This window comes from Rhea pennata, chromosome Z, assembly GCF_028389875.1.
Source record: "Rhea pennata isolate bPtePen1 chromosome Z, bPtePen1.pri, whole genome shotgun sequence".
NCBI classification, from domain to species: domain Eukaryota; kingdom Metazoa; phylum Chordata; class Aves; order Rheiformes; family Rheidae; genus Rhea; species Rhea pennata.
Genome location: NC_084702.1, coordinates 59,694,420 through 59,721,509, shown reverse-complemented (window position 1 = coordinate 59,721,509; position 27,090 = coordinate 59,694,420). Strand labels below are relative to the sequence as shown.

At 37.1% G+C, this 27,090-nt stretch overlaps 2 protein-coding genes across 2 annotated transcripts in view; one reads left to right on the top strand and one right to left on the bottom strand.

Annotated features, from left to right (window-relative positions):
* Positions 1–2,041: 2,041 nt before the first annotated feature.
* On the bottom strand, positions 2,042–8,020 carry SREK1IP1 (SREK1 interacting protein 1). The gene is made up of 5 exons (XM_062599274.1): positions 7,955–8,020; positions 6,878–6,925; positions 4,943–5,083; positions 3,711–3,789; positions 2,042–2,410 (listed from the first exon to the last, which is right to left on the bottom strand). The coding sequence occupies exons 1-5, from the start codon at positions 7,965–7,967 to the stop codon at positions 2,221–2,223; spliced, it is 471 nt and encodes a 156-aa protein (XP_062455258.1). The 5' UTR covers positions 7,968–8,020; the 3' UTR covers positions 2,042–2,220.
* A 120-nt stretch (positions 8,021–8,140) lies between these two features.
* CWC27 (CWC27 spliceosome associated cyclophilin) overlaps positions 8,141–27,090 on the top strand; it is a 108,497-nt gene continuing 89,547 nt past the window's right edge. Inside the window, exons 1-10 of the mRNA XM_062599272.1 lie at positions 8,141–8,400; positions 8,578–8,674; positions 11,615–11,727; positions 13,078–13,221; positions 13,831–13,929; positions 14,138–14,241; positions 15,228–15,297; positions 16,851–16,930; positions 19,352–19,385; positions 21,431–21,606. Coding sequence (XP_062455256.1) covers positions 8,359–8,400; positions 8,578–8,674; positions 11,615–11,727; positions 13,078–13,221; positions 13,831–13,929; positions 14,138–14,241; positions 15,228–15,297; positions 16,851–16,930; positions 19,352–19,385; positions 21,431–21,606 — 959 coding nt within the window. The 5' untranslated portion in view covers positions 8,141–8,358. The remainder of the gene's footprint in view (positions 8,401–8,577; positions 8,675–11,614; positions 11,728–13,077; positions 13,222–13,830; positions 13,930–14,137; positions 14,242–15,227; positions 15,298–16,850; positions 16,931–19,351; positions 19,386–21,430; positions 21,607–27,090) is intronic.

Sequence of the window (27,090 nt, the reverse complement as noted above, 5' to 3'; positions counted from 1 at the left end):
CTGATACATACAGCTATACTGACCCTAATACGTTTTGGGCAATAAACTTTTCAGTCATACTGGTATGCAGTCATTCTGCTATGTAAAGCTTAGTAAAACTCTTTGGTTCTTTGTTTTCAGATGAAATATCTGAAGCCTTCAAAATCACTTAAGGTACAAACACCCCTTCTCCAGAGCTGACAGGTCCACATAAGAGTGTGGGAGAACTACACCGAACTCTGAATTCCCCTAACACCAGTAACCCTTCAAATACCACTAAGTAAGAAGCATTTGGGGGGGGGGGGAATGCACTGAGTTGCATCTTAAGCTGTGACTTGGATTAAATATTTCCTTTGGCAAAAGTACTGGCCTAAGTAGCCCACAACTCCCCTGTTGCCTTCTTCAGAATGATTGGTTTAGGGAACTAATCCAATTAAACAATGTTTTTTTACCTGCCCTGCAGCTCCACTAATAGCCACAGCAACATTAAGACAACTAGAATGAACAAGAGTGACAAAAGCCATTAAATTAGTACTGCAGAAAGAAATGCTTATTATACTATACCTTCTCTGTCTTATGTACAGGCATCAGCTAATTAAGGAGTCTAATCTTTATTATCCAAGCCCATCACAAGAAATGATAGTGCTAACATTAAGAATTAGAGATCGGATCAAAGAAAAACAGATGCAAAGACTCTTTCCATCTTCTACTGAAAGATCTACTTAGAAGGTTGCACATTATTTTTCCTCTGTTCTGCAGCTTCCATGAATCTGTCACTGTGTGATGTTTACTATCACAGCTTCAACAGCAGAAGTAGCATTGCCTATTAATTAAGATACTAGCTTTACAAAGCCTTTTGTACTGAGTCAATGCTTTATCCTACGTAGAAAAAAAATAAAGTGGATATAAAAAATAAAAGCTTTCATTCTCAAGGAAGCTTAGGTGTCACTCTCCCTCATCTTTTGACCCCTGTGAAGTTTAAGCAGCAGCTGTATGCCTAGCTGCTCAGGCAGAAGCAGTTCCATGCCTTAGCAAAAAACAAATTTACAGGCATGAAGGAAATTCTCAAGAAAATGTAAATACAGGCAATGTGAGGTTTAGACATCCCAGGAATAGTAACATGCATTCGAGTTGAGCAGATTTTAGGTGTGTCTGTCTTTTTTGAATCTGTTCCTTATACCGGTGCAAGGTATTTGAACACGCTGGCATCCAGGTCTTACAAAATTTTGACTTGCTTATCCTAACTCCTCCATAGCAAATGGTAAATTTTATTACCAACTTCAATAGGATAGATTGTTAATTTACATAAGAGGGGAAAAAAAGCTTTCAATGCAGGGGGGTTGTTAGAATAAATGCACACTTCAAGATTCTTGTCAAGTGTCAGTCTTTGGGTTTGCTCTGTTTAGATTTGTATAAGCATTAATCAACACATACTATATTAATACAGCACTTAAATTATCGTAAACAATCTTGCTACATAGGTTTCTAGTGTTAAGAAGTGGCATTTTATATCCTTCTTAAAAAGATGAAGTAGCTGTAAATGCAAAAGAACAGAACCTAGGCAGAACAGAAGGACTATGAAAGATCCATAGGTTCTGTTTGTTTTTGCTTATTTTCAGATTACTCACACAGTGATCGTGCCAAAAGAACATGTATTTGTATATTTCAAAAATCTATTACTAGATCAATTTCATAAGATTACTTTGAAGGAGCAATCTCCATCAGGTCCTTATCTCCTGTTCTTTCCCCTCTCCCGACTCAGACTATTGGGAAAGACTATTCCTCATTTGCACTTATTGCATAGTATACATAGGTAGACAGTGTTATATAAAACATTTATTTAAAGAATAAAATAATAGAAAGTCTTATTTAAATTTCCAAATTTGATTTAACCGTTCCAATGCAAAGTCTATTTAAGTCTGAACCCTTCTACACAATTACTTGCAAACTGAAGTTTGCCATATCTTAGGATAAAGGATTCAAAATACAAGTAATAAAACTGAACTATGAGTCAAACGAGTCCAACTTGCATGGTTGGGTAATAATAAACTTGAAGAATAGATTCTTTTCCCAAATCATCCATTTAATAATCTGAAGCACTGATATTTGCAAATAGATTTCTTCAAAAATATATATATGTATCATTTTAAAACAACAGAATTGCAAAGCATAAATAGGTTATATTTCAAAGGAAAAGCATCCTAGTCTCAATGGAAGCGGAAGCAAAAACAGGCCAGCACCTCAGTCACTACTAGAACTGTCTGAACTATCAGAAGATGAACTTTTTTCCTTTCTTCTCTTCTTTTTCTCCTTTTTGTGATGTTTTCCTTTCTTAGATTTATTCTTTTTTTCTCTTTTCCTTTCTTTTTTTTGTGATTTTTGTTTTTTTGATTTTGGTTTATCCTCTTCGGCTGCACTTGATGAGGAAGATCTAGTGGAAAAAATACAGATTGACAAGTAATCAGAGGAGGAAAAATGAACTAGTACCTATATAATATCATAAGTTTAATTTGGTGTGGACTTCATACAGTAGTATCTATCGGAAAGCTTATAACCATCTAAGTTTTCAACCTTAACAGAAACACTCAAGAGTACACACCTCAAGAAAACAGAGTGAAAGCATGACAATAAAAACATTACAAGTAATGCCTTCAGACAAATCTTAATGTATTTCTCATATAAAAAAGTTAAGAGAAACAGGTGACAAGCTGAATGATCTAACACCTGATAACATTTGTCTCTAAGAAAGAGCGATTAGGGGAGAGATTATATACATACAAGAATTAAGATGACAATAAAAGGGAAGTCCTGCTTATTTTACCCAAGAATGCAGTTTTATGGTATTGTTTACAAGATTAACTATTACTTGCATGTAAAGACTATAGCAAGCACTCTGACTCCTCCGTAGTGTCTTTATAATTACAGGTTGGAGTTACAGCATGTAAATAAAGAAGGGGAAAAATGCCAGTATGACCAGTATTAAATCCTGTTTCTTTATGCTTATTTTGTTTCGGAAGAATGTGTTATTGTGGCATCCAAACAGATTACACATTTCCTGGCTCTCAGTGCAGAGATTATCTTATCAACAGTCCTAACAGCCAGTCAGTGGATAGTCTCATCTAAAAATCAATCAGCAGGCCCAAATTCAGATACAGAGTATGTGTATTATGACATTTTCTTTTGAAACTGGAGTAACAATTTGTTTAGCTTCTAAAGCAAGAGGAATGTTTAAACTCAGCACATTTTAACTAAATCTGCAAAGATGCTTTCTTACTGAGTTGTGTGTCACTCAAAGGAAGGAAGATCTTAGAGTTGGTGAACTCCATATTAGCCCCTCCACATGACTAAGCTGGGGATCTCGGGGCTGCCAACCATAGACTTGTTCTGGTTGTTCTACTTCTTCCACCACATCCTGGGATCCCTCAGGTGTGGAGCAATCAGTGGGAGCACTGCTATATCAGAACTGCAGGCCTTCAGAACTTCCACGCCTTGCTAGATTTTCCAAGTTTCATGGTCCTAAAGCTATGGCAGAAAGCCTGGTGACATTACTGCCATTCAAAAAAAACCAGACAAGTTCTCCGTGGAAAACAGGAAGCTTTTCAAACCAAAGATGTACTTGGCAAAACATACTGGATCAAAAGAAACAACGCTTTCTGGAAGAAAAAAAAAACAACATAGAATATTTCTAAAGTTCTGTTTTGAAATTCAATTAGGTGTGTTGAAAGAATTACCTCTTCCTTGCTCTCTTTAATTTTGGTTTTTCTTTGCTTTTTCTTTTTTGTTTCTTTTTTTCTTCTTCCTCATTTAAATCTGTGGATAAAAAGTTACAATTTACAAAATATTTCAGTTCTGAATTAAGATGAGCAGTAAATGAATGGTTTCAGCAACAGCATAAGATTAGCCTAAAATCCTTGTTAAAAGTTAATAGCAGCCACATGTTGAGAAAGAAAATATAATAGACAAAAATATCACAAAATCCAGTGAAGACCTGCAGATACCCATCTTTAATTTGTCTAAGGGCAAAAGAGACCCTACATCCCTACATTCAAAAGTACGTAATAAATGGGAACAAGTTTTTCCAAAGAGACTCATGCCAGGAAAGAACTGTTGGAGATCCAATTTAGCACTCTGATATTCTCTTCTGAAGTGTTACAGCAAAATACGGGGGTCTATTTATCCCTCCCCCCTCCTTTAATAGCGTCTTGGGTAGGAACTGAATGTAAAGTCTGAAACATGAAAGTGACATAACAAAACTTGAAGTTTCAAGCACGTGGGAGAAAAATAAGAAAATTCATTTTAGATTGGTACATTTAAAACATGCTACAGTGGAGCAACCTCCTCTTCGTATTTAGGGGAAAAGTTTTTTCAAAATCTAAATTCAAATGAACTCAAGCACCTGGTACCTAATTAACCCACCTGTTCTCTCTCTGACACACACATGATGTTCAAACCTTCCACACAGGGAACAGTATATCTTCAAATATGAATGTTCAGATTTAATTCACTAGCTCTTTCAGGCAAAATACTACTTAGAGAGTAGAGAGAAACTCACTTTTCTTAATTGTCATTAACAGTTACCATCAACTTTAGGATGTTTAAACCATATGCAATAATCAAAGGATTAATTCAGAACATCCACATCATTTTCTTCTAAGCAGCTGCTTATTACCAGTCTTACAATATTTTGTATTTAAGAGTGTCTTTTGAGATATTCCAAATGGGTACAGTATTAATTCCTACAAAATAAATTAATTATAATAATTAAAAAAAAAAAAGACTTAGGTGTATCAATCTCGGAAGTCTGAGCATATGAAGTAAAATCCTTCTTTTAAAGCACTGATTAAAACAACTAATAGTAATTTTCAAAAGGATAAAACGATCATTCCAGTATTTCAGAAGACTGCTAGGTGATTTACTCTTAGAAGAAAACAAAGCAAAACAAAAAGACCCCTAGGAGACATACTCTTTTTTTCACGCAGGGCTTGCAATCTTTGTAGTTCTTCTTCCTCACTGTCTTCACTGCTAGTGCTGCTAACATCTAAAACAATATCTCTTTGGGGATCCACTCGGAGGAAGTTTCGGCATTCAAATGTCAGGTGACCAGCTGAACAAAACAAATATTCAAAAGAAAAGTTAAAAGTTACCAAATAATATCAGAAGCTAAGGAAAAAATGCATTTTAGTATTACTCGGTTTGGTAAGTGAAAAGATGACACTGTGATCCATGAATGGGGATTAAGAAAACTTACTTTGGAAAAGTATTGAAGAACTTTGAGAGGCTGTGCAAACACCATTTAATGGTGCTTTATGACCTCCCTTCATATTTCTGTAAATTTAAAGATTTCATCCAACCTTTGCTTTCTATTTTTTTAAATTGTCTCAGATCCTTTCCTGAAGAAGCATTTAAAAGCAAGGAGTGTAATAGTTAAAAAACTAGAGCAAGTGTATCTTGCTAGAGGGAGATAGAAAGAGTAATAACACAAGAATTTTAGTCCCTTATAAGATAACTTATCTTTAATAACTGATATATAATACTGACCAAACTACTACCTGATTTGTGTTTTTAGTTCTAAGTTTTGTCTCAATAATCACAACCAGAAACCTCACAGCTGTATATACCTACTGAAAATTAGAGAAAAATAAAACAAATTGAAGATATGGTTTGGGAGAGACTATGCTAAAAATACAGAAATTCACGTAGCAACTGAAACAAACTCAGCAACTTCATATCAAAAAACCTACATCTTGAAGACAGAGCTTTTAGGAACATAAATACGGGTTGAGTGACTTGACTACAAGTTTCCTCCCCAGAAAGGTGCTGATATTTCACCTACAAATCAGTCACTAAATCTATACAGATATCCATTTTTTTTTTTGGAAGAACCATTACACATAAGCAACTCATTGAAAAATTTTGTTGGAGGCAAAATCACAGAATCATAGAATCAGTAAGGTTAGAAGGGACCTCTGGAGATCATCTAGTCCAACCTCCCTGCTCAGCACAGTCACCTAGAGCATGTTAGACAGGGTCGCATCCAGGCAGGCCTTGAAGATCTCCAGAGAAGGAGACTCCATAACCTCTCTGGGCAACCTGTGCCAGTGCTCTGGAACACTGAAAGTCTACAGTGAAAGAAGCAAGCAACCTTTTATTTTTCCTTCACCCCACAAAATGCTCATAAATACATAACTTAAATCCCTGTATTACAAGCGCAACACAATTTACTACAAAACAGCAGGTTTTTTTCCCTCATTGTTCAAAAATATGCTTTAGAGATTACAAAATTAACTTCTACACTAGGACAAATCCCTGTTCAGCAGGAGAATAGCCACAGATATGCTTTTATGATGACAGCAAAATGCAAAGCACGAGATAAATATTGATTAGAGAACTTGCAAGTAAGAAAAAGTTTCTTGAAATCCAGACTGCATGAAGTATATTTTTTAGCATAGAAGATCATACAAATTTTAAACTATTTTTAATTTCAAAACATGCATTAGACATAACTTGAGCAGAAATGTCTGCTTAAGTTTTACAGAGAGACTCCTACAACAGCTCAGAAGCACAATGTTCTATTCATCTCAGTAAGTACTAAACTAGATATCAAGAAACTTTGAATTTAAAGCATAGTCTTTAACTGTATGCAAATAAAGCATATATGAATACAGTAGCATATTGTTTTCCCTGAGAAACTCAAGGGTTTTTGAAAGGAGTAGTAAGTGTGGGGGACCAGAGAATGAGTAGGAAAAAAAGAAAAACAAATAGGGTAACTTAAACTGAGACATCTCTGGGCAACGAAGGGAGAAACTTGTTTTCTTTCCTCCAAAAGGCAGTTCAGACATCATAAACTGAAAGAAACACTGCATCACATGCATCTTCACGTTGCTTACTACAGACTTACGGTAGCCACATTTCTTGCATCCTGCTCTGATGTTATCCTTATTTCCACCTGAAAGAGAAAGTTTCATCAATTAGGTGTTACAAAATAGAACTCTCAAATCCTCAGTTGATTTTTTTTTCTGACCTGCTAACTAATTATTATTCCAGTTCTCTGAAAACTTAGGCATTTGTTTAGTTTTAGCATGGACATGTTAATAGTCATGAAATAATCAAATAATCCATAACTGTGCACCACAAACATACTTAAAAATTCTTGGAGTGTGTGCATGTTGACAGACAATGACTGGGAATGCTGAGGTGATGTATATTTTAATTGCAAGAACTGTCTAAGAAGGCAATTAAAAGAGAGATAAATAATCGTTCCTCAAAAAAAGACAAAAAGAAATATCTGTCTAAACAAAGCCATCTCGACCTCGGGCAACAATCAATCAATATATGAAGAATTAATGAGTGCGAGAAAGGAGACAGAGAATAAAGCGAAGAGAATAAGGGAAACGACCACAGAGCTTTTGCAGGAAGAGGACCAGAACAGTGCAAATTTGGGGAAAACATGACACCTTCTATACGGATGCGAGCTCACAGTTTACTTAGACAGACACAGTAAAACGGGGCTCAGGAGAAACCAACGAAGAACGGGCCAATTTTAGTCAGCTAAGCCTATTCACAAAGGAAGTCAAAAATAAATTTCCGCTACCCGAAGCCCCAAGGGCTCCCTCCCCCTCCCTCCCTCCCGCTCTTAGAGCTAGGACCGTATCAGAAAAGCAGCTTCCTAAGCCACGGCAGCGCCTCTCCCCGCGCAGCCCCCACGCTGCGAGGAGATGCGCCGCAAACCGCCTCTCACGCAAAAGCCACCTGCAAACGCACCGAGGCGAGCGGAAAGACGCGGAACAGAAGGGCGCAGAGCAACACCGCTCCCAGCGGTACGCTGCCACCCGCCTCCCCTCCCCTCCCCTCCCCGCACACTGCGGCACGCAGCCACACGCCGCCGCCGCGGAATTTTCTACCAAGGCGGAGCTGCCCCCTTCCCCGCTCTCCGCCCTGCGGCCAGCCTCTCCGCGCCCGGCCCCGCGGCCCTCACCCGGCAGCGCCATGGAGCCCCCCGCGGCCCCGACCCCGCTCCGCTCCGCCCGCCTCGCCGGCGCTCCCCGCCGGAAGGCTTTGCGCGGCGCACGCCAGGACCGTGCCACTCGCAGGGAGGACGGCGCCCCCCGCGCGCCGCGCAGGAGTGAAGGCGCGGGACGTGACTTTCCGGGAGGAGCTTGCGGGTGCCCCTGGGGCCGAGCGGGTGCTCCTCGGCCCGCGTGGTGGCTCTGACCGCGGACTTATCCCCTTCTCCTCGCCGCCGCCTTGGGCGGCCGCCTCCCCACCTCCGCGGGCTGGGTAGGAGCGCCCAAGATGGCGGCAGGCCCGCGGCGGTAGCGCAGTTTCGGCGGCGAGGCGCCGGGGCGGGCGGCGAGCTCGCGCGACGCCCCTCTCCCGACCATGAGCAACATCTACATCCAGGAGCCTCCCACCAACGGCAAGGTGAGGGCTGCCCGCGCGGCGCGGCGGCGGCGGCCGCCCTGGCGCCGCTCCGTGTGCGTGTGCCGATCGGCCGCGGTTACCAACCTGCCTGTACTCCTTAAAACTCGGTAGTGGTGTGCTTTGGTGGGCGATTAAGTTGCGGGAAAACTGATAACGTGTTTATCTATGTTTTTATAGGTTTTGCTGAGGACGACAGCGGGAGACATCGATATAGAATTGTGGTCAAAGGAAGCACCAAAAGCATGTCGAAATTTCATCCAGCTTTGTATGGAAGGTAGTGACTGAATTGGGATAGGAGTTGCTAGAATTATTTCATGTGCAATATTAATATCTTTGTGCCTTTTTTGTAAAATAGAGGTCATATTTATGCTTTCACCTTACTATGTTAAGTGATGTCATTTGTATGCAGGAGGACCCAGGCAACTGTAGGCTGGTCAGCCTCACCTCCATCCCTGGAAAGGTGATGGAACAGCTCATTCTGGATGTCATCTCCAGACATGTGGAGGAAAAGAAGGTGATCAGGAGTATCCAGCAAGGATTCACCAAGGGGAAATCCTGCTTAACCAATCTGATAGCCTTCTGTGATGGAATGACTGGCTGGGTAGATGAGGGCAGAGCAGTGGACGTTGTCTACCTTGACATCAGCAAGGCTTTTGATGCTGTCTCCCATAACATCCTCCTACATAAGCGCAGGAAGTGTAGGTTAGACAAATGGACAGCAAAGTGGATTGAGAACTGGCTGAAAGGCAGAGCTCAGAGGGTTGTCATCAGTGACATGGAGTCTAGTTGGAGGCCTGTGGCTAATGGAGTCCCCCAGGGGTCAGTACTGGGTCCCATCCCATTCAACTTCTTCATCAATGACCTAGATGAAGGGACAGAGTACACCCTCAGCAATTTTTGCTGATATTACCAAGCTGGGAGGAGTGGCTGATACGCCTGAGCATTGTGCTGCCATTCAGAGAGACCTGGACAGGCTGGAGAGTTGGGCAGAGAGGAACCTCATGAGGTTCAACAAGGGCAAGTGCTAAGTCCTGCACCTAGGGAAAAATAACCCTAGGCACCAGTACAAGCTGCAGCTGACCCTCTGGAGAGCAGCTCTGCAGAGAAGGACCTGGGAGTGCTCGTAGATGGCAGGTTGACCATGAGCCAGCAATGTGCCCTTGTGGCCAAGAAGGCCGATGGTCTCCTGGGGTGCATTGGGAAGAGTGTTGCCAGCAGGTGGAGGGAGGTGATCCTGCCCCTCTCCTCAGCCCTGGTGAGGCTTCATCTCGAGTACTGCATCTAGTTCTGGGCTCCCCAGTCCAAGAGAGACATGGAGCTACTGGAGAGAGTCCAGTGTAGGGCTACAAAGATGATCAGAGGGTTGGATCTTATCAGTATACAAGTACCTGAAGGGAGGGTGTCAAGTGGACAGGGACGAACTCTTTTCAGTTGTCCCATGTGACAGGACAAGAGGCAATGGGCAGAAATTGAAGCACAGACAGTTCCGCCTGAACGTGAGGGGGAATTTCTTCATTGTGAGAGTGATGGAGCACTGGCACAGGTTGCCCAGAGAGGTTCTGGAGTCTCCTTCTCTAGAGATCTTCAAGGCCCGCCTGGATGCGACCCTGTCTAACATGCTCTAGGTGACCGTGCTGAGCAGGGAGGTTGGACTAGATGATCTCCAGAGGTCCCTTCCAACCTTACTCCTTCTGTGATTCTATGAAAATAATAAATAGTATCCAGAAAGAGAATATTCCTCAAGGTCTTGTAAAAAGAACATGAATGAAAAAAATATAAAAATTTTAGATGTTCTTCTCAAATCTAGTAGACATAGTATTTACTGAAAAGCTGTACATCAAAGATTTAGAAAAGCTTACTTTGGCAAGTCACTATGAAATATAACTTCTTTAATGAATGTATGGAATGGAAATGGTGCAAAACTTGGACATTGTCTGAAAAGCTACTCTTTTTATTATCATCCTTATTACTTTTTCATTTATTCATGAGCGCTTTTAATGTTTCTTTTGCTGTAGTTTTGTATTGACTGAAAGTCTGCAGTGCTTATCATTGAAATAGTGGAAGCCAGAATGAGAAGTTCTCTATTGGGAAACCATACCAAGAATATATGAAGGACTTTTTGCCGTTTTGTGTTTTCTGGTGGCTGCTATTATCCCATTTATGCATTTATGGAGTGGCTAAGAGTTCTTTTAGCCTTCCTCTGTTTATGAAAAATAGCAGTCTGGGATTTGTGCCTCTAGCAAAAATCACGTCTGTTTCTTGTTTAGTTAATTTCTTAAATCTAATCTTGATGTTGAGATTTTTTTGCAAAAGTAAGGCAGCTCAGCCATTGGCAAGTCTTAACAGTTACCCTCAAGGTTAAAGCATATCCTTTCTGAATTTGTCTGACTGCTGTGTAGAATCACACACACTTTTTTTTTGTGATAAATTTGAGTATTTCCCTTGTAAGTTCCCTAGGGTATGACCCATCTATGAAGATACCTAGCTGTGCTGTAACATTTGTAGATCTTGCTTTGTTTTGCAGCATGTTGTAGATTAAAAAAAAAACAAACAAAAATACCCACAAAAAATGGAAATACATGCAAGAAATATATGGCAAAAATATATAGAGTTAAATTTTGGTTCCTTTTGTTTTCCTTTGATCTTATCTGATGTATAGTGAACAGAGAAAAGTAACCTATGGAGGAAAATATCCCATATATTTAATTCTGTGAAAATCATCAGCTTGGATACAATGCAGGTGAAAGTGGTGACATCTGTGTTCCATGTTGGTCAATGAACATATTAACCATTTAGTCTATGGGTAGGATAACTATACACATGAAATGTTAGCTGGGACAAAGTGTGGTAGATTTAGCTCTCCTTTTAAATCGGTAAATAGTGAGACTGTCATTCTAGTGATAATACTGGAAAGAAAGAAACTCATCACTATCATCTTATCAATGATGTACAGTGCCATTAGCAGCAGAAATGTATGACACACCACAACTTTGTCATAAATGTCATCCATCATAATTTATAGGTGAGATACAGTCACACCAAGCAAGATAGTGGAAGAGGAGGGAACACGATGGAAGGAGTAGAACCCAGTTACAGTACTTGTTTTCTCAGTTTCCAGTCACTGGATAGCTCTGCCTATACTTATTGAAGCATAAATTTGAGACCATTTAAGTGTATTTAATATCCTTTTTTTCTTTTCTCTTTTTTTCTTTAGAGTATTACAATAACACAATATTTCACAGAGTTGTGCCTGGTTTTATAGTGCAAGGTGGTGATCCCACAGGTACTGGGTCAGGTGGAGATTCAATCTATGGAGCTCCTTTCAAGGTAGATATCTTTATCTTGTGTGTTAGTTTTTGGTTGTTCCCTATCAGCTGGCCTTCCTAGTAAGTTAGGTTGCAAAAAAGCAAAACTCACGTTAGAAATGTGACACTAGTTGCGTACACTAATTGCTTTGACATGTTGCTTCAGTATTTCTGAATGTGCATTTTTGTATTCAGAGTTCTTAAATCTAGCTCTTGTGATGTTATAAATATGTAACCTTATTAGCATGAACTGCACAAAAAAGAAGGGAGGGAAAGAATTAAGAGTAGGTGTTTATATGTGTCAAACTGAGAAATACATGTTATTTATGTATATTTATATCTCAGTTAGCAAGGATTCCTGAATGTTGTGTATGCATTCATTTGAATTGTTGATACTGGCACAGCTCATTTCTTGACCAGGAGCTTCAGATCACAAGCAAAGCCACCCATGCATACACACCCTGTGTTCTGTTCTACTTGATTGCTTTGTTTCAGACGTGGTGGGGAAGACATTCAGTTAGTGAATGAAGCCACCTCTGGGCCTTCCATTTCTCCTACTGCTAGAGTAGACTCATGCTTGTAATACATCTTGAGGTTTGTGGAGGGGATGGTTACCTAAGCAGAGCGCAAAACAAATATTTTCAATGCTGTAGTAGCACTACTGCTTAAAATACTTCAGTATTGCAGTGTTTAAAAATGTGATACTACCATGCTATTAATATATTACTCATCAATTCACGTTCTCTTGAAAGTAGTCCTATTCTGTCTTACCTAGGAAGAACTTTTTTAGGATCATGATACTTGTTCAATATTGAATTATTGCAGTCTGTTACTGAACTTACAGTTATTTTACCTGAATTAAGATTTGTCCCTAAATGTAGCAGCTAACAAGAATGATGGATTTACAAGAGATGTATGTGATGCAGTTACTTGTTTTGAGAAGCATCTATTTAATAGTAGGAGGAGAGTTAATTCTAACAAAAATACTGAATAACATCAATAATTAGACAATGCTTGGAAAAACAATCTTTATAAATATAAAGACAGATTACAGTTTTCCTTAAATCATATGTTTGTTTATATTATTGAAATAGTATTTTTCCTTCAGTGTTTGCTTAGTGTTTTTTTAATAAAATCTATTGAGAATAGCAGCTATTAGATATAATCTTGGCATTATGTTAGAAATTCTTAGCTTTATTACCGTCAGGAAAAAAAATTACCAGCTTATTTTGTGTATGTGTGTATACTGATATAAATATAGTTGGCTAAAGAAGTGGAAAAACTACAGTTATGTATTTAAATTTAAATGTGTATTTAAATTTTACATATTTACGTATTTAAATCATATTCCTTTGTCTTTCTTCTTTGGCAGGATGAGTTCCACTCACGATTGCGATTTAATCGAAGAGGACTTGTTGCTATGGCAAATGCTGGACCCCATGATAATGGCAGTCAGTTTTTCTTTACGTTGGGTCGTGCAGATGAACTTAACAACAAGCATACAATCTTTGGAAAGGTCTGCTACATAGGCTAGAACCCCAATTTGAGTTTGGCAGAAGCAATTATATGTATCTCTTTATTCAAAGGCTATTTTACCATTGTTTTTCTGCTGTATACATTTGAAATTTATTTCACTACATTTTAGTCTGTCTCTGTTCTCTTTATTTCCCATATCTGATAAGAATGTTTCTATTAGTAGTTTCTGTAAGTATCTTCATTGCTGTTGGTTTTCTTCTAAATTATATTTACTGCTGTGCTTCCTTTAATGAAAATTTTATGACTGTGTCTTATATATCATTTCAATAATAGTAACATTTTAATAGAATTCCATTTGTAAATTACAATCATTCAAGAAGAATCAGGAAAATGAAAACCACAAGGTGGATTTGCCACTATGATGGTTTATTTGAAAGAATTAAATCAACTTATTTCTACATGCCAGTGCTTTTATTTTCCTCTTTCACAGCTCCCATTAAGAATTTGACACTCTTACTCTTTCCGTTCTCACGCTCTCAAAAATACTACGCTAACGTTTTCAAATCTACTGTTGAATTTTTAAAAAAGTTGTTTCCTTTACCTATTGCCTTTTAAAAATCTTACATGCTTACAATATTTTCTCTATCAGGTTACAGGAGATACAATCTATAACATGTTGCGACTGGCTGAAGTAGAAGTTGACAAGGAAGAGAGACCACTTAGTCCTCACAAAATAAGAAGTAGTGAGGTAGATATGTTCTGTTTTGAAATCTGCAACTTAAGGATTTTTTGTTTCTTCACAGTTTTCAGACAGCTGCATTCTAATGTGAAAACTTGCATGTTTGTTTATAACTACGATATACATGTCTTTGTATATGCTGATTTAAAATATTCAACCATTTAATTACAACACAGTACCTGTTAAAGATATGTCTAAAATACTAATTTTTTAATAGGTTTTGTTTAATCCATTTGAGGACATCGTTCCAAGAGCAAATAGAAAGCTGAAGAAGGATAAACAAGAAGAAGAAACTAAGAAGTCCAAATCAAAAGGCACAAAGTAAATATAAGCAGTGGCTAATTTTTTTTCAACTTTATAGCTTACTTATTTTCTCTTTCTACTTTTGAAACGTAAGGTTTTAACCAGTGCACAAGAATGTTTTCTAATGTTAGCAAAACAACCTCCTTCTCTGTCTCTTCAGAGATCAGAAAAATCTAGTTTCTTTAACTGAAACAGTTACTGTGCATCAGCTGACCCACGATAATTATTATGTATGGTTTACTGCAGAGGGAGGTAAAATGCAGTAGCTTAAGCCATTTTCCTGTGGACAGGAATATGCAATCATTCTTTTGTGACTAAGGTGATACAGAACTTACGGGATACTTGTAACTTGATCATAGATCAGCTGTTTGAGATTTTGAATTTACTTTATCAGCTGCCCCTTCTCTCCCACTAAAATGCTTGGCAAAAGGCAGGCATTTAACATGAGAAATTTCAGTTCTTGTGAATTAAATTTGGTGGTTAAAAACATATAATGAAAAGTATTAGGAAATATATACTATATCTATGTTGCATAAGTATATCTAACAGTTAAAAAATTTTGAAAGAACTTAAAGATCATTATTGTTATTAGTTACATTATGTAAATACATGTGCATTTGATGCCTTTCTGAACTGTACTGTTGTATTTGTACTTGAATGTTGCTGTATTGAAAAAAGCAAAAACCAAAAAAAAAACGTTCTGCACTGTCAGGCACGGCAAGATTCAACGAGGGCAGATTTCATTATATTCCCTCTTAACACTTTCACACTTTCTAAGTGATGCTTGCCTATACTGATTGTTCCCTCTTGGAAGAGGATAGAAACATCTAAATACTGTCTAGATAATGATATTTTATTGCAAATAACTTGTCATAATCTGAAGTAGGTACATTTAGAAGAAAAAAATAATATACAATGTAAAAGTAATGTTTAAAGTTTATTGGATTGGATTATTGATAAAATTGTGTTTAAAGAGTTTATAGAAAATGTGTTTTCTTTTAAAGAAATTTTAACCTGCTTTCCTTTGGAGAAGAAGCTGAAGAAGAGGAAGAAGAAGTTAATAGAGTTAGTCAGGTAATGTACTTAATCCTTCCTTTTTTTCTTTTCAGCTTAAAATTAACTGTTTCACATGTTGTAAAAAGCTTTAAAGTTTTTAGTCTTGTTCATTAGTTTCTGAGCTTTAAGTATTAATATCAGGAATTACTGAATTACTTTAGTTTTCACAATTCTACTATTTTGACATGTAGGTAAGCAGAAGTTTTTAACTTCTCTGACTTTGGATGTGACTTCAGTTACTACATGATAATTTTTATATTTCCTTAAACATAATGTTTTATGCTTAATAGTTTGGAGCTATTTCTAGTGTTTAGAATTCATTGAGGTGGTATGTATTATATTTTTCCTTCACCTCCTTAATTACAGGAGTGGGATGTGATAGTTGCATTAAATGCTCGAAATTTGATGTATGTCAAATTATTAATTGTCAGTGTATTCTTAACCCCATTTTCTTACGTATCTATCTTGTGCCCTGAATAAGTTAGTGATAGTATGGGAAAATAGTGCATTAACGTATAATTAAATGTTACACAAGTATGAATTGTCCAGGTTCACATAGCTAGGGTTGCTTAGATAGTCTTTGCTCTAACGTTTCCTAACCTGACTTTGCCACTCAAATAAGATTGGTTAAATAAACTGCTTTGGCAAGTTGTCATCCTCATTTCTGCTGCTATCTAAGTGATTTCTCTAAGGCTGTATGCTTTTTAGCTTAAATATATGGTTCAGGTACTAGCTGCTTTGGTTCGCAATCAGACAACATTGTTCTTGATCCTGTACCAACATAACTGAAAGGTAGTCTTCAGCCCTAGGGATTTATGGTAAAATAAGAAAGAAAGCAGTGAATGCAATGAGGCATAATGGTATAGTGAGATATCATCAGTTAGAGCTATATCAGGAGTTTTTCACAATGGTTTTAACTAATGTTGTTTCTTGTTTTGACTTACCCGTTCAGATTAACTGTACTTGTTTACCTTAACAACACACTGTTGCCCTTCTTTTCTTGACACACGTGTCTGTGTTTTAGTATTGGATCTCATTCTGTTGCTTTGTTCTTCCCTTTCACACCAAATACTTGCTTTTTGGTTTAAAAATGCCTAAGTAGAACATATCTTTAAGTGCAATTATGTCCCATCCAGTGATAAGTACTACTTTTGAACAAGTTATTACTGAGTTACTGTATACCACATTGGAAAGTCAGGTCTTACCTCTTCATTTGCTCAGGTAGATACATGTTGGACCTGGTATCTTTATGATGTTTAATGACTGTGATAATAGGACAGTCTCCTTCTTTCCCTCCTCCTCCATCTTAGAATTATCTGTATTGTTATTCCTGAAAGAGGTGTAAATCTATAGAATCAACTTGATACTCTTCTTTCTGGAAACAGTGACATAAGAAAAAAAAGAGCTTTCTCTGTTCCTCTGCTATTAGAAGTGTTTGTGCTCACAGTTTAGGCTAAAAATAGTGAAAATAATTTATCTTTTTCTTACCATTACCTCTTTTCACTATCCACTCTCTAAAACACTGATGTTTATAACACCTTTTTTTCTTCTTCTTCTTTTTTTTTAAACAGAGCATGAAGGGAAAAAGTAAAAGTAGTCATGACCTACTGAAGGATGATCCCCACCTAAGCTCAGTTCCTGCTGTCAAAAGGTTAATACATAATTTTCAATTTCCAAACCAGATTTACTTTCAGAATGTTAGATCTGATTAGTATCATGTGTACTCATTGTTTGTCAGTCACTCTCTGAGAAAGTGAGAATGACCGTGCTGGGGACTGAATGCCCCTCTAAACCGTTAGGCTGTCATAGATAGTGGCCATTAGTGGATGCCTGAGGAGGAATAAGAGCGGGGAAGACATGATGCTTCCTTGACTAGTCTCCCAGCCTCCAACTATGTTCATCTAAGGGGACTGTTAGTTTGATATATGTAGTATGTATGTTTAATAATCTAGATCTCTCTTCAAAGTACTCACTCAGTCTCCTCTTGAACCCATGTCATGTTTTTTGTATTTACAGCATCCTTCTGTAAGAAGTTCCATGGGTGTACTGTCTGTTGCAGGAAGAAGTACCTCCTTTTTTTTTTTTTTTTTTTTTTTTTTCTGAACCTGTCTGTTGCTAGCCTCTGGTAACTTCTAATTCTTCTGTTGGAAGAGACAGTGAGCAGTCAGTCCCTGTCCATCTGCCTCTTCCATTGTCCCTTCTTAAGCCATTCTTTTCCAGCCTGAACTGCTAAAGCCTACTCAACTTTTCCTCATATAGAAGTTGTTCTGTAACTTTGATTATTACTTCTGCTCCTCTGTGAACCCTTTTCTGTTCTAAAATATCCTTGTTTTTTGAGATCTACACTATGTATTAAAGGTATGGGTTAATCATAGATTTATGGACTTGCATAAACATAGTCTGTTTTGTTCTGTTTCCTTCTTAATTAAACCTCCCTTGAGCTTCTAATTTGCTCTTTTAATCACTGTTGAGTACTAAAATGAGAGAGTTTGTTAGAAAGTATCCTGTAAACTCCAAGAATTTATTCATGATTGGTGGTGGTCGGTTCAGAGCTCTTTGTTCTGTATGTGGGATCCTTTTTCCACATGTGCATAATTTCACTGTTATCCACTTCAAATTTCACCTGCCATTTTGCTGACTTGTCACTCAAGTCCTGCAATTGTTCGGTCTTCTCTTGTTCTTTCTATCCTAAGTAACTTCATACTATCAAGAAACACAGCAACCTGGCTGCTTACTCTCTTTGTTAATGAGTTTGACCAGCCCAAGGCACAGCACAGACTCCTGTGGAGCACCACTAGTGATCTCCCTGCATTGCAAGGATTCATTGTTTTTTCATTCCCATCACCCAGGGGATGCTTAGTTTCCTTGAAAATTTTTGATTAGACACTCTGTGCAGGTCCAAATATAATATATCAAGCTGATGACCCACATTTAGGCCCTTCAGAAAACTCTTAGAAGTTGGAAAGGCAGTTCCTTTTACAGAAGCCATATTATAAATCCCAGTTAGATCATTATTTCCAGGCATCTATTTATTTTACATTTTATTAAAGCATCTAATCATTTGGTCAGTAGTCATCAGAATCATAAACCTGATGCCTCCAAAATCTTTCTTTAATACTTTCTTAAAGATTTTTTTTTTTATTATAATCTTCTACTAAGAAACAGGACAGTTTTCTGGATTCATTTTCTAAAATAAATTAATGCCATTATTGGTTCCAGCAAATTTATTATTTCTTCGGTGGCTTTGGCTATTTATTGATGGATTAGAGTATATCTCAAAGCCTTGGCTTCTGGGACTCTTTCAATGTTCCTTTCTTTGTTTCTCTACCGTAACTTTTTATTTTTTTTTATTTTCTTGTGATAGAAAAATCCTCAAGGGTCTTTATTATTAGTTTGTGACAACTAATGGTAGATAGGTTAACATTAGTATGTTAGCATACTAATGCTAGTCAAAAACCAAAAACCGAGCATAGTCAAAAAACCATGATGGTATGCTCATTTGTTGTGTATTTTGTCTGATGTGAGTATCTTACTGTTACTTATTTTTTTGGTACTTACTCTTGTAAGATATTGCACATATACACTGTCATAACGCTTGTTTGTCTACGTTTTTATCCAAATTAATTTCCATGACTGCCCCATAATCTTGTATCTACATGCTCAGTCATACTTTCTTGAACCAAGATACTTGGTTTAAGGTTAAATAATTATCGTAATAATAATAATAATAGTAATATTTTATCTTACAGAGACACTGTTTTGTCTGGGTAGCTCAAGCTATGCTTAATAACAGAATTTATCTACTATATGACAGCATAGAGTTTTCCTAATGTTTTATCCTGTGATTTTTAAACACTTGTAGTTAGAAATGATATAAAATATTACTAACTGATACTCTTAGGCTGAAGGTGAGCATGTTATATATGACTGCATTGACTGAAATTTCAAGTAGGTAACTGAATAGAATTTTTAATTCAAGTACTGTTTTTTGGTGTGTTTTTGCTTGTTTTAAATATTACTCTGATCTTTCTCTAGTACTTCAAAGTAGTTATGGTTATTTTTTTTCTTCTAGTGAAGTAGCAGGTGAAGAAAGAGGCTCAAGTGAGGTCAGTAACTTTTTCTAAAATAAATAAATCTTTATTTTTTCTTGTGTATGAATTAAATCATCTTAGGGGAAACAAATGCTACTTTTCTAAGTACTGCTTCCATGATTAAAAAAAGAAAAAAGTTTAGGAAAACATGTTCCATGTTTTAGGGGAAAAAATTATAATAAAAAAACCCTCTTAATGAAATTTGTCATAAATAGTAATGAAACTCTAGGTTTTGAGGGGGAACTTTTGTATGAGTGAAAACCCTGTTGGAAAGATTTCTCCAAGGAAAAGAAATTTTCAGCGAGTACTTCTCACTAAAAATAGTATTGAGGGAGACTCTCACCCCTGACAAACACGAAATGTGTGAATAAGCAAGTAGTAATACAGTGGACAAACAACCAAATGTGGATACTATTTTAGTTACCAAGAGATTGTCATATATTGTGCAGAACAAAATTGCTAGCTGAAGTATGTGGCCCCCCAAGGCCATAGGTCTTGGGGGATAGCCCATTGAGTTGCTGTTGAGAGGACAGGGATGTATTTTTTGGCTGGGAGTACAACCCCCATTCCCCCAAGTGAATGCTGGAAAGGATTCTCTCTTCCTTATCTATCTGCGATGCATGGGTACTGTACTGTTAATTCATGCCCTGTGGAACCAGAGGAAGGACCCAACCTGTCCCATTATCTTGCAGAAATGAAAACTGTCAGTTTCCAGTCTGTTTTCTGTGTATTGTATTTCTAGCCACAAAACGTAGTTTTGAGTTTAGGTTCTTGTACTTCCTGCTTTGTAATTCTTGCTGTACAGGAGTATTTATATGTTGGAAGGGTTCTGAGAATCCTTCTGAGAAATACATTTAGCTGGTCATTTTTCAGATATTCAAATAGCCCTCTGTTGTATAAATTAATATCTAAGCCTGGTACTCTGAAGATTCCTAAACAATGACTCAAAATCGATATCTGAAATCCAGCTCTTGATTTATTTTTTTTTCTTCCCTTCCCAAGCTGTGCTGCTTGCTGCTTTTTTTTTTCATATTTTTTTCTTTTCATACATATGGACATGGACATCATGATTCTCCTCCCACCTGTAAGTCACACCAAAATGTGTATATTCTCTTCAGAGTGTTGCTTTCCATGTCTTGACATCCTGGCTCTCCTGGAGTTTTTTACGGTCCTCTTGAGTACCATTTCTATGACCGTCACATCTTTGCATGGGGTTAAGATTGCCATCACTTAGCATTTTATGCTGTCTCTTTGGCTAATTAGCACCACCCCAAAATAAATACAAAGTGCTGGCAATCTGATTTTTGTCTGAGTTTGCCTCTTTCCATCCAGGAAGATTCATGCAGACTTCCTTCTTCAGGGAAGCTTTGATGAGCAGGAGTCAAGCTTAGATCCTTTGGTCCAGTCAGGTTGTCGCTGTGTTGCTGAGAGGAATAATTTATTTGTCCCTCCCAATCATCTTTGAACTGAGGTGGTTTTATCCTCTTCTGCCTTCCTTTGTCAGGCTGGGAAACATAGCATCTCTGTAGCAATATATATATATATATATATACATTTTTAACAGGTTCTCACCACCTCTTTCAAACAATGTGGCATTTGTAAATTCCCTCCCAGAGACTGACAAGGAAACCTTTTCTATCGCATCATGATTGTATAATAGTCCTGTAGTAGGATATTTGTAGTGAGGACTTATTTTTTAATGGAAAATTAAAGAAGTATTTTATGTATTGCCTTGATCAAAAATAGCACCCGGAAACAATGATCAGATGGGTACAGCATTGTTATTTGGTCTAAGACCTAGGAGGGTTTCTTATGGAGTTGTCTCAGTGATACAAAAAAGATGTAATTTATGTATGAAAAAAATACTACTATGTTTCTAATTTGTGTGTTTCCTCTAAAGCAAATAAGGAGATTTTTTTTGAAAAATTTGTTTTAAGTCAGTTAAAAAAGAACTTAACATTTTTTGAAAGTTAATCTTTGTAAGGAAAAGTTTTCATATTCAAAATTCTGTAGTTAAAAAAAAGCTAAACCAGCAATTTTCTAATTTTAAATCAATGAAGGAGGAAGATGAACATAATGAAGATACTGATAGTGTAGAAGGTGAAGTCGCTAGCAATGAGAGATTTCAAATGAAAGAACGCATTGCGAAGAAGTTGAAAATCGATACAAATGAAACTGTTAAATTGCCACTTCAAGAGGAGGAAACTAAGGCAGAAAAGAAAACAACTAGTCGTAGGTAAGTATCTTTTTTTTTTTATTTCACCTTGTTTACAGGAAGATTTTCTATTCACTTCTATCATGTAGTTTACTGCAGTAATAGTATTACACTAAAATTATTCTACCCCCGCCCACCCCCCAGATGAAAGTGTCTATTACTTTTCCATTTCTTTGTTTCATTTAGCAGTTTAAATTTAGAGGTAAGTTACATTTTTGTTATACTATCTGAAAGATTACTGATTAACTTTTATGGGACTTTTTATTCTCCCTATGAAAAGTATGTAGGGTTTGAACGGTATATATCATTCTTTATTTCGTCTTTTTATACAACTGTAATTCTGAGTTTTGCAAATTCTTTAGATAAGGAACATATGTTCATCTATCATTCAGTCTTTCAGAAAGTAAAGGCTTCCTAGTCACCTGTGAAAGTCTTGTTTAACACAGCAATCATTCTTAACAGCATACCAGTTACTCAACACTGCAACTGATACATAGCGTTCAAAAACTAGCGAAGGACTGTTCTTGGAGGGTTGATGTATGTCCATATTTAACAGTGTAACACTATATTGAGCTAATTAAACTGGCTTTAGACAAATTATTCTGTTTCTGTAGCATTATACAGTTCTTTACAGGGATAACAGCTTAGGTTCCAGCCATGCAGTATAGCTATGCCAGCCTTAGTGAAGCTTTGTACTGATTAGCTCTCAATTTCCAGTGAGTTAATCAGCCTCCTTGGAATCTTGTGTTAGACAGTCTTGCTTCCAGTGCTGGTTCAGTAATTTATTCCTGACAATATTCATATTAGCATAAAAACATCCTACATGTATGTGTTTGATGGGTAGTGGGCTGATGTCAAATTTACTATGAATTATTTCTCAATATTTTAATAAAAGTGGACCCCAGAAGTTACTGAACAGTTAGTAGTCTTTGCAGTTATGAAACTTAACATGTGAATTTACTTATTCAGTGAAATTTGCTTGGCTGTTGGGGAGGAAGCATCGAAAAAGTAATTTAGAACTCGTACTTCAGTTTTGTGCAGTGGTCATAAGTAATTGCTTGATAAAATTATTCAGACTTTGCACATAGTAAATTCTGGGTATGCTCTGGCTATCTTAGACTCTCTCCCATAGCAGTCTGCTCTGAATGGAACCAACCTTATTTTATTTTATTTGTATGAAGTCAGCAAGATATATGTAGCCAGATCCGTGAACTGGTAACTCATTACTTCTGGGCCTGTATGTAAATCTAATCTCTTCATAGAATTTTGTAGTGTTATGTACATGAGTATAAAACTCAGTTTCCTGAGCACTGGCTTTCTGTTACTCATTCTTTTTTTCCCTGTAAGTGCAGCTGAGTTGCATGATATGAAATTTAAAAGGTCCTGCTTTTTTTTTTGTGGATTTGAAGAGCCTGGAGACATCTGGTGAGTAAAATATATTAATCAGAGGGAAGATACTTGGTCTCCTCATAATTTGAATCACCTCTGTCTTGATGGCTATGCTAGATATAACCAGGTGTTGTTTCAGAAGATATATGCAAGACATCCTTTAAAATCTATCCACTGTTTTCCTTTCTACCATCTTTTGATATTGTGCTATGTTGCTGCTTTGGAAGTTGGTGGCTGTGCTGTCTCTCCTGTGAACCAGCTGTGCACAGCAAAGTATACTGAAATCAAGGAGGGTTATGGGTAACTTAGATCTTAAAAGCTGATTTTTAGTCCTAGGATCAAAATCTATGGAAAAGCCCTGTAATAAACTGCATTAAAAATTATTTTGTGTCAGTAAAAATGATCATGTCAGCGTGTGGGGCAAGGATACATCAGGTAGTTTTCTGTCTCAGATCTTGCTGGAACATTGTGCTGAAGCAGTTTTCTGATTGCAGGAAGAAATAGTTCCTGCTTTGCAATACTATGCCTTCAGTGATAGATTAATCCTGCACTCTGCACATAACATAGTATTAAGTATTATACATAATACTGTCCTATACATAATACTGACCTATATAGAAAAAATAGAACCTTTTTAGGGTCCATGTTCTGTCCTTGATCATGGACACAAGTCTGAATAAAAGTGTGTCAGTCTTTCAAATTTGTGAACAATTATGAATGATCTAGTTTAGGTTCTTGTATGGTGGACTTTGGAGAAAGATCGATGTTAGATAGCTATCAGACTGAAGGGGAAAAACACAGAAATGAAAAAATTCTCCATGGAAAGTTTTGGTTTTTTTTTCTTAAACAGTATCCTCAAGTATAGGGAAGCCGAACAAAATCTTTAGAATAGGACATTTGACTCTGTATGTACTTAATACCCATCTGTCCAATGGTCTGCTCAACCGTCTGTGTAACTGTCCACTGGGGTTTTTCATGGATGGCTACCAGAACCAAACTTGTTAAGGTGTAACAGCAAGTTTGCGGCATGAAGGGGACACAAATCTGAGCATATGCTTTGGAATATGTGAGATATTTTATGTCCAAGCTTGCGTGATATTTCTCACATTTTCATAGACATTTGTGTAGATGTTCCATAAGCTGTTGGTTGTTCATCTAAAGGTGCGTGTTGTATGTTTGTGGTTATTTCAGTCTTACAGAACAGTAGCAGTAGAGTTATGGGCTGTTTTACCTCAGAAGAGGGCTTTATTTATTAGATCCAGTTTTAGCAGTTGGGAGCTATAGCCCTCTGAGCCACCACTTAGTATCACAAGTAACATCAGCTTCTGGAATCTGTTACTTTCCAGATGATAGTCTGACATCCTCTGACATGAAAATCAAAGACATAGCCTTGTTTGATCTGAATAGGTATTAACTTTAAAGTCTGATGAGATAAAATAAGATTAAGCAGCCCACTATTTGCAGACCATTTCATTATCTAAAATAGTGATCTGTTTTGTAAGTACACTGGAGGTGATTGATAATATTCTCAGGGGACTTTACCACCCACTGTGATCCAAATGGTGTTGATCAGAGCAGACAAAGATGTAGGAGGTGTGAATATCAAACAAAAGTTGGATCCACTAGGCATAGTTTGAAGGAGAATGTTGAGTAACATGTCAGAGGGCCAAGGAACATCTGATATCTATCAAAATTGTTCACCTCATCAGAAATTTAAATCTGCAAATAGGATAATTGAATTTTTAATAATATTTTTTCAAAGTAATGTCTTTTTAATAAGGATAACTCTTTCAACAAATCTGTATTCATTTGTATCTTTTGTTTCTTTTAATACAAAATCCATTTGGGAAGTCAGGTTTGCACATCTGTTTCAGAGAAACAGTATGGAAACAATAGACACCTTCTCAAATTCGTGGTACTGAGATCCCAGGCACCAGTTCTTCTAAATGCTATCATACGTGGAGAGCTCAGAATGGTGGAGTTAGTTTTAGTGATCCCAGTATGCGTTTGAACCTTTTGTGTTTGTTTTTAAAAAATAATTTGAGAGGCTTTCCAATTTCGTATTAGATAGGAAACCTCAGGAGAAAAAGAATTTCCCACTTACTCTGGCAAGTTGTTAGAGAAATTCCACATGTCTGTTGCTTTTGGAAATGTTAAAACTAAATTTGAAAGTATAAACAGATGGTTAAGTGAAGAAATATATGTAGATAAAGGAAGCGTTTGCCATCATTATAATAGGAATCGAATTCAACAGCATTATGTCCACTTTGTAGAATGTCAGTGGCTGGAGATGATCAGCTGAATGCTTCAAAGTGAACAATCTTCTAGCCTACTAATTAAAAAATACTCCTTTAACATTTGTTTTCATCCTGTAGGTGGCGCTCGGGTGCTGCACGTTTGTAGCTACCAGCATTTTTTTAATTTTCACTGCTCCTTGTAATCAAGACATGCAGTGTGCAAATAAAGTACAAATAAGGAATTTACTGCATAAATGCGTTGATTAATGATAAAAACATAGAAATAGATAGAAGTATTTCTAGACATTCCAAACTTCAAAAAATTTGTTAGCTGAACTGTAAGAAATTGAGCTATTAAGCTGTCTTGGCTAGAAGGGTTTGAAGATTTTTATATTTATCTGGGCAGCTTTCTGAAGAGAATATTAAACAGGATTAGAATTGTTTTCCCCACCTGTTCCTCTCATTAAAGATCTCATAATGATTTTAGAGCAAGTGAGATTATTTGCTTTGGTGCCTGACCCAAGTTCTTTACTTTAGAGTTATAAAGATTTAATAATTTTTCTCCAGTGTTAAGTAGTTATTGCATATTTTGTTACCTTGAGATGATTACATTTATGTAGCTCCTGAAGTAATTTATGAATTATTTCTAAATGTCACAGGTATATCAAGATAGTATTTTGGGATATTTAACATTTTTCACTGTACATCCCCAATTTAATTTGCATCCCTATGACAGATACACTATTGAATGGCGATATGAAGTAAGGGACTAGAATAGCTGAACTACTGAGGAAGAAATGCTGACTTTTCTTTTTGAGTAGTTACCATTGCTTGAATTTAACTATGAGTTGGTATTTTACATTGTTTTTTTCCTAAATTTCTGTGGTCTAATGTAGTGCTTTGATTAAAATACATTTATTAACTATGTTTTCTGAAGGATAGTATTTATTGATAAATGTATCTTCAAAAAATTGGCTTGTATAATTTGGTCTTCCAACAGGTATTCTGCCAAATTTCAGGTGGCTGTATTTTAACAGTAGTTCACTTAAAGTAATAATAATAATAATAATGGATTAAGGAGAACAGCAATAATCCTTTATCTCTGTGTTGCTGTCATCTGTGCAAAGTGAGGAGGGCAAGTAGCAGAGCACAGATCTTGGATATCAAGAGAATAGTCTTGTCTTATTTGAGGAACTGGTAGGTGGTAGCCTGGCAGGTCTTTAAGAATAGTCTCCTACAAATACAAGAATGGTCCATTCCAGTACTCAGCCAGGGGTGGAGAGAAGTGTCAAGAGACTGGCTTAGCTAAACAAGGTACTCATGACTGATACCTGCAAAGGACATGGGAGTGAGGACAAACTATAAAGGAGGTATGTGGAAATGTTAGGACATGCAGAGAGGGTGTTAGGAAAGCCAAAGCTCAGCTAGAGTAGAAATTGGCAAGGTAATTCAATGGCAACTGGAAGAACTTCTGCCACTGCATGAACAGTAAAAGAATAAGCACAGGAGGAAAAAAAAAAAAAAAAAAAAGAGGCCCACAGCTGAATGAAGTCTTCTAGGCTTTTGTGCCTAGAGGCAAACTTCAAGGAAGAGAGGAATTGCTAGTAGTAGAAGAGGATTGAGTGAGGAATTACGTGAGAAAATCTGTAGGATCAGATGGGATATGTTTGAGGGTGCTGAGAGAGCTGACTGATGTCATTGCTGCTGTCTGTCATCTTTGAAATGTTGTAGAATTCCTCTTTGATGGCAGGATGTTGCAGATGCTGCACCCATCTTCAGAAAAGGCAAGAAGGATAATCCAGTCAGCCTCACTTTGGTCCTTGGGAAAATCATGGAGAAGGTCTCGAAGTGGCACTTAAAAGCCAATCCTGGCACATAA

Coding starts and splice junctions, on each gene's coding strand:
- SREK1IP1 (XM_062599274.1), bottom strand. Junction 5,084..6,877: donor ATGCAAGAAATGTGGCTACC/GTAAGTCTGTAG, acceptor TGTTTTGTTCAG/CTGGTCACCTGACATTTGAA. Junction 3,790..4,942: donor AGCCCTGCGTGAAAAAAAGA/GTATGTCTCCTA, acceptor TTTTATCCACAG/ATTTAAATGAGGAAGAAGAA.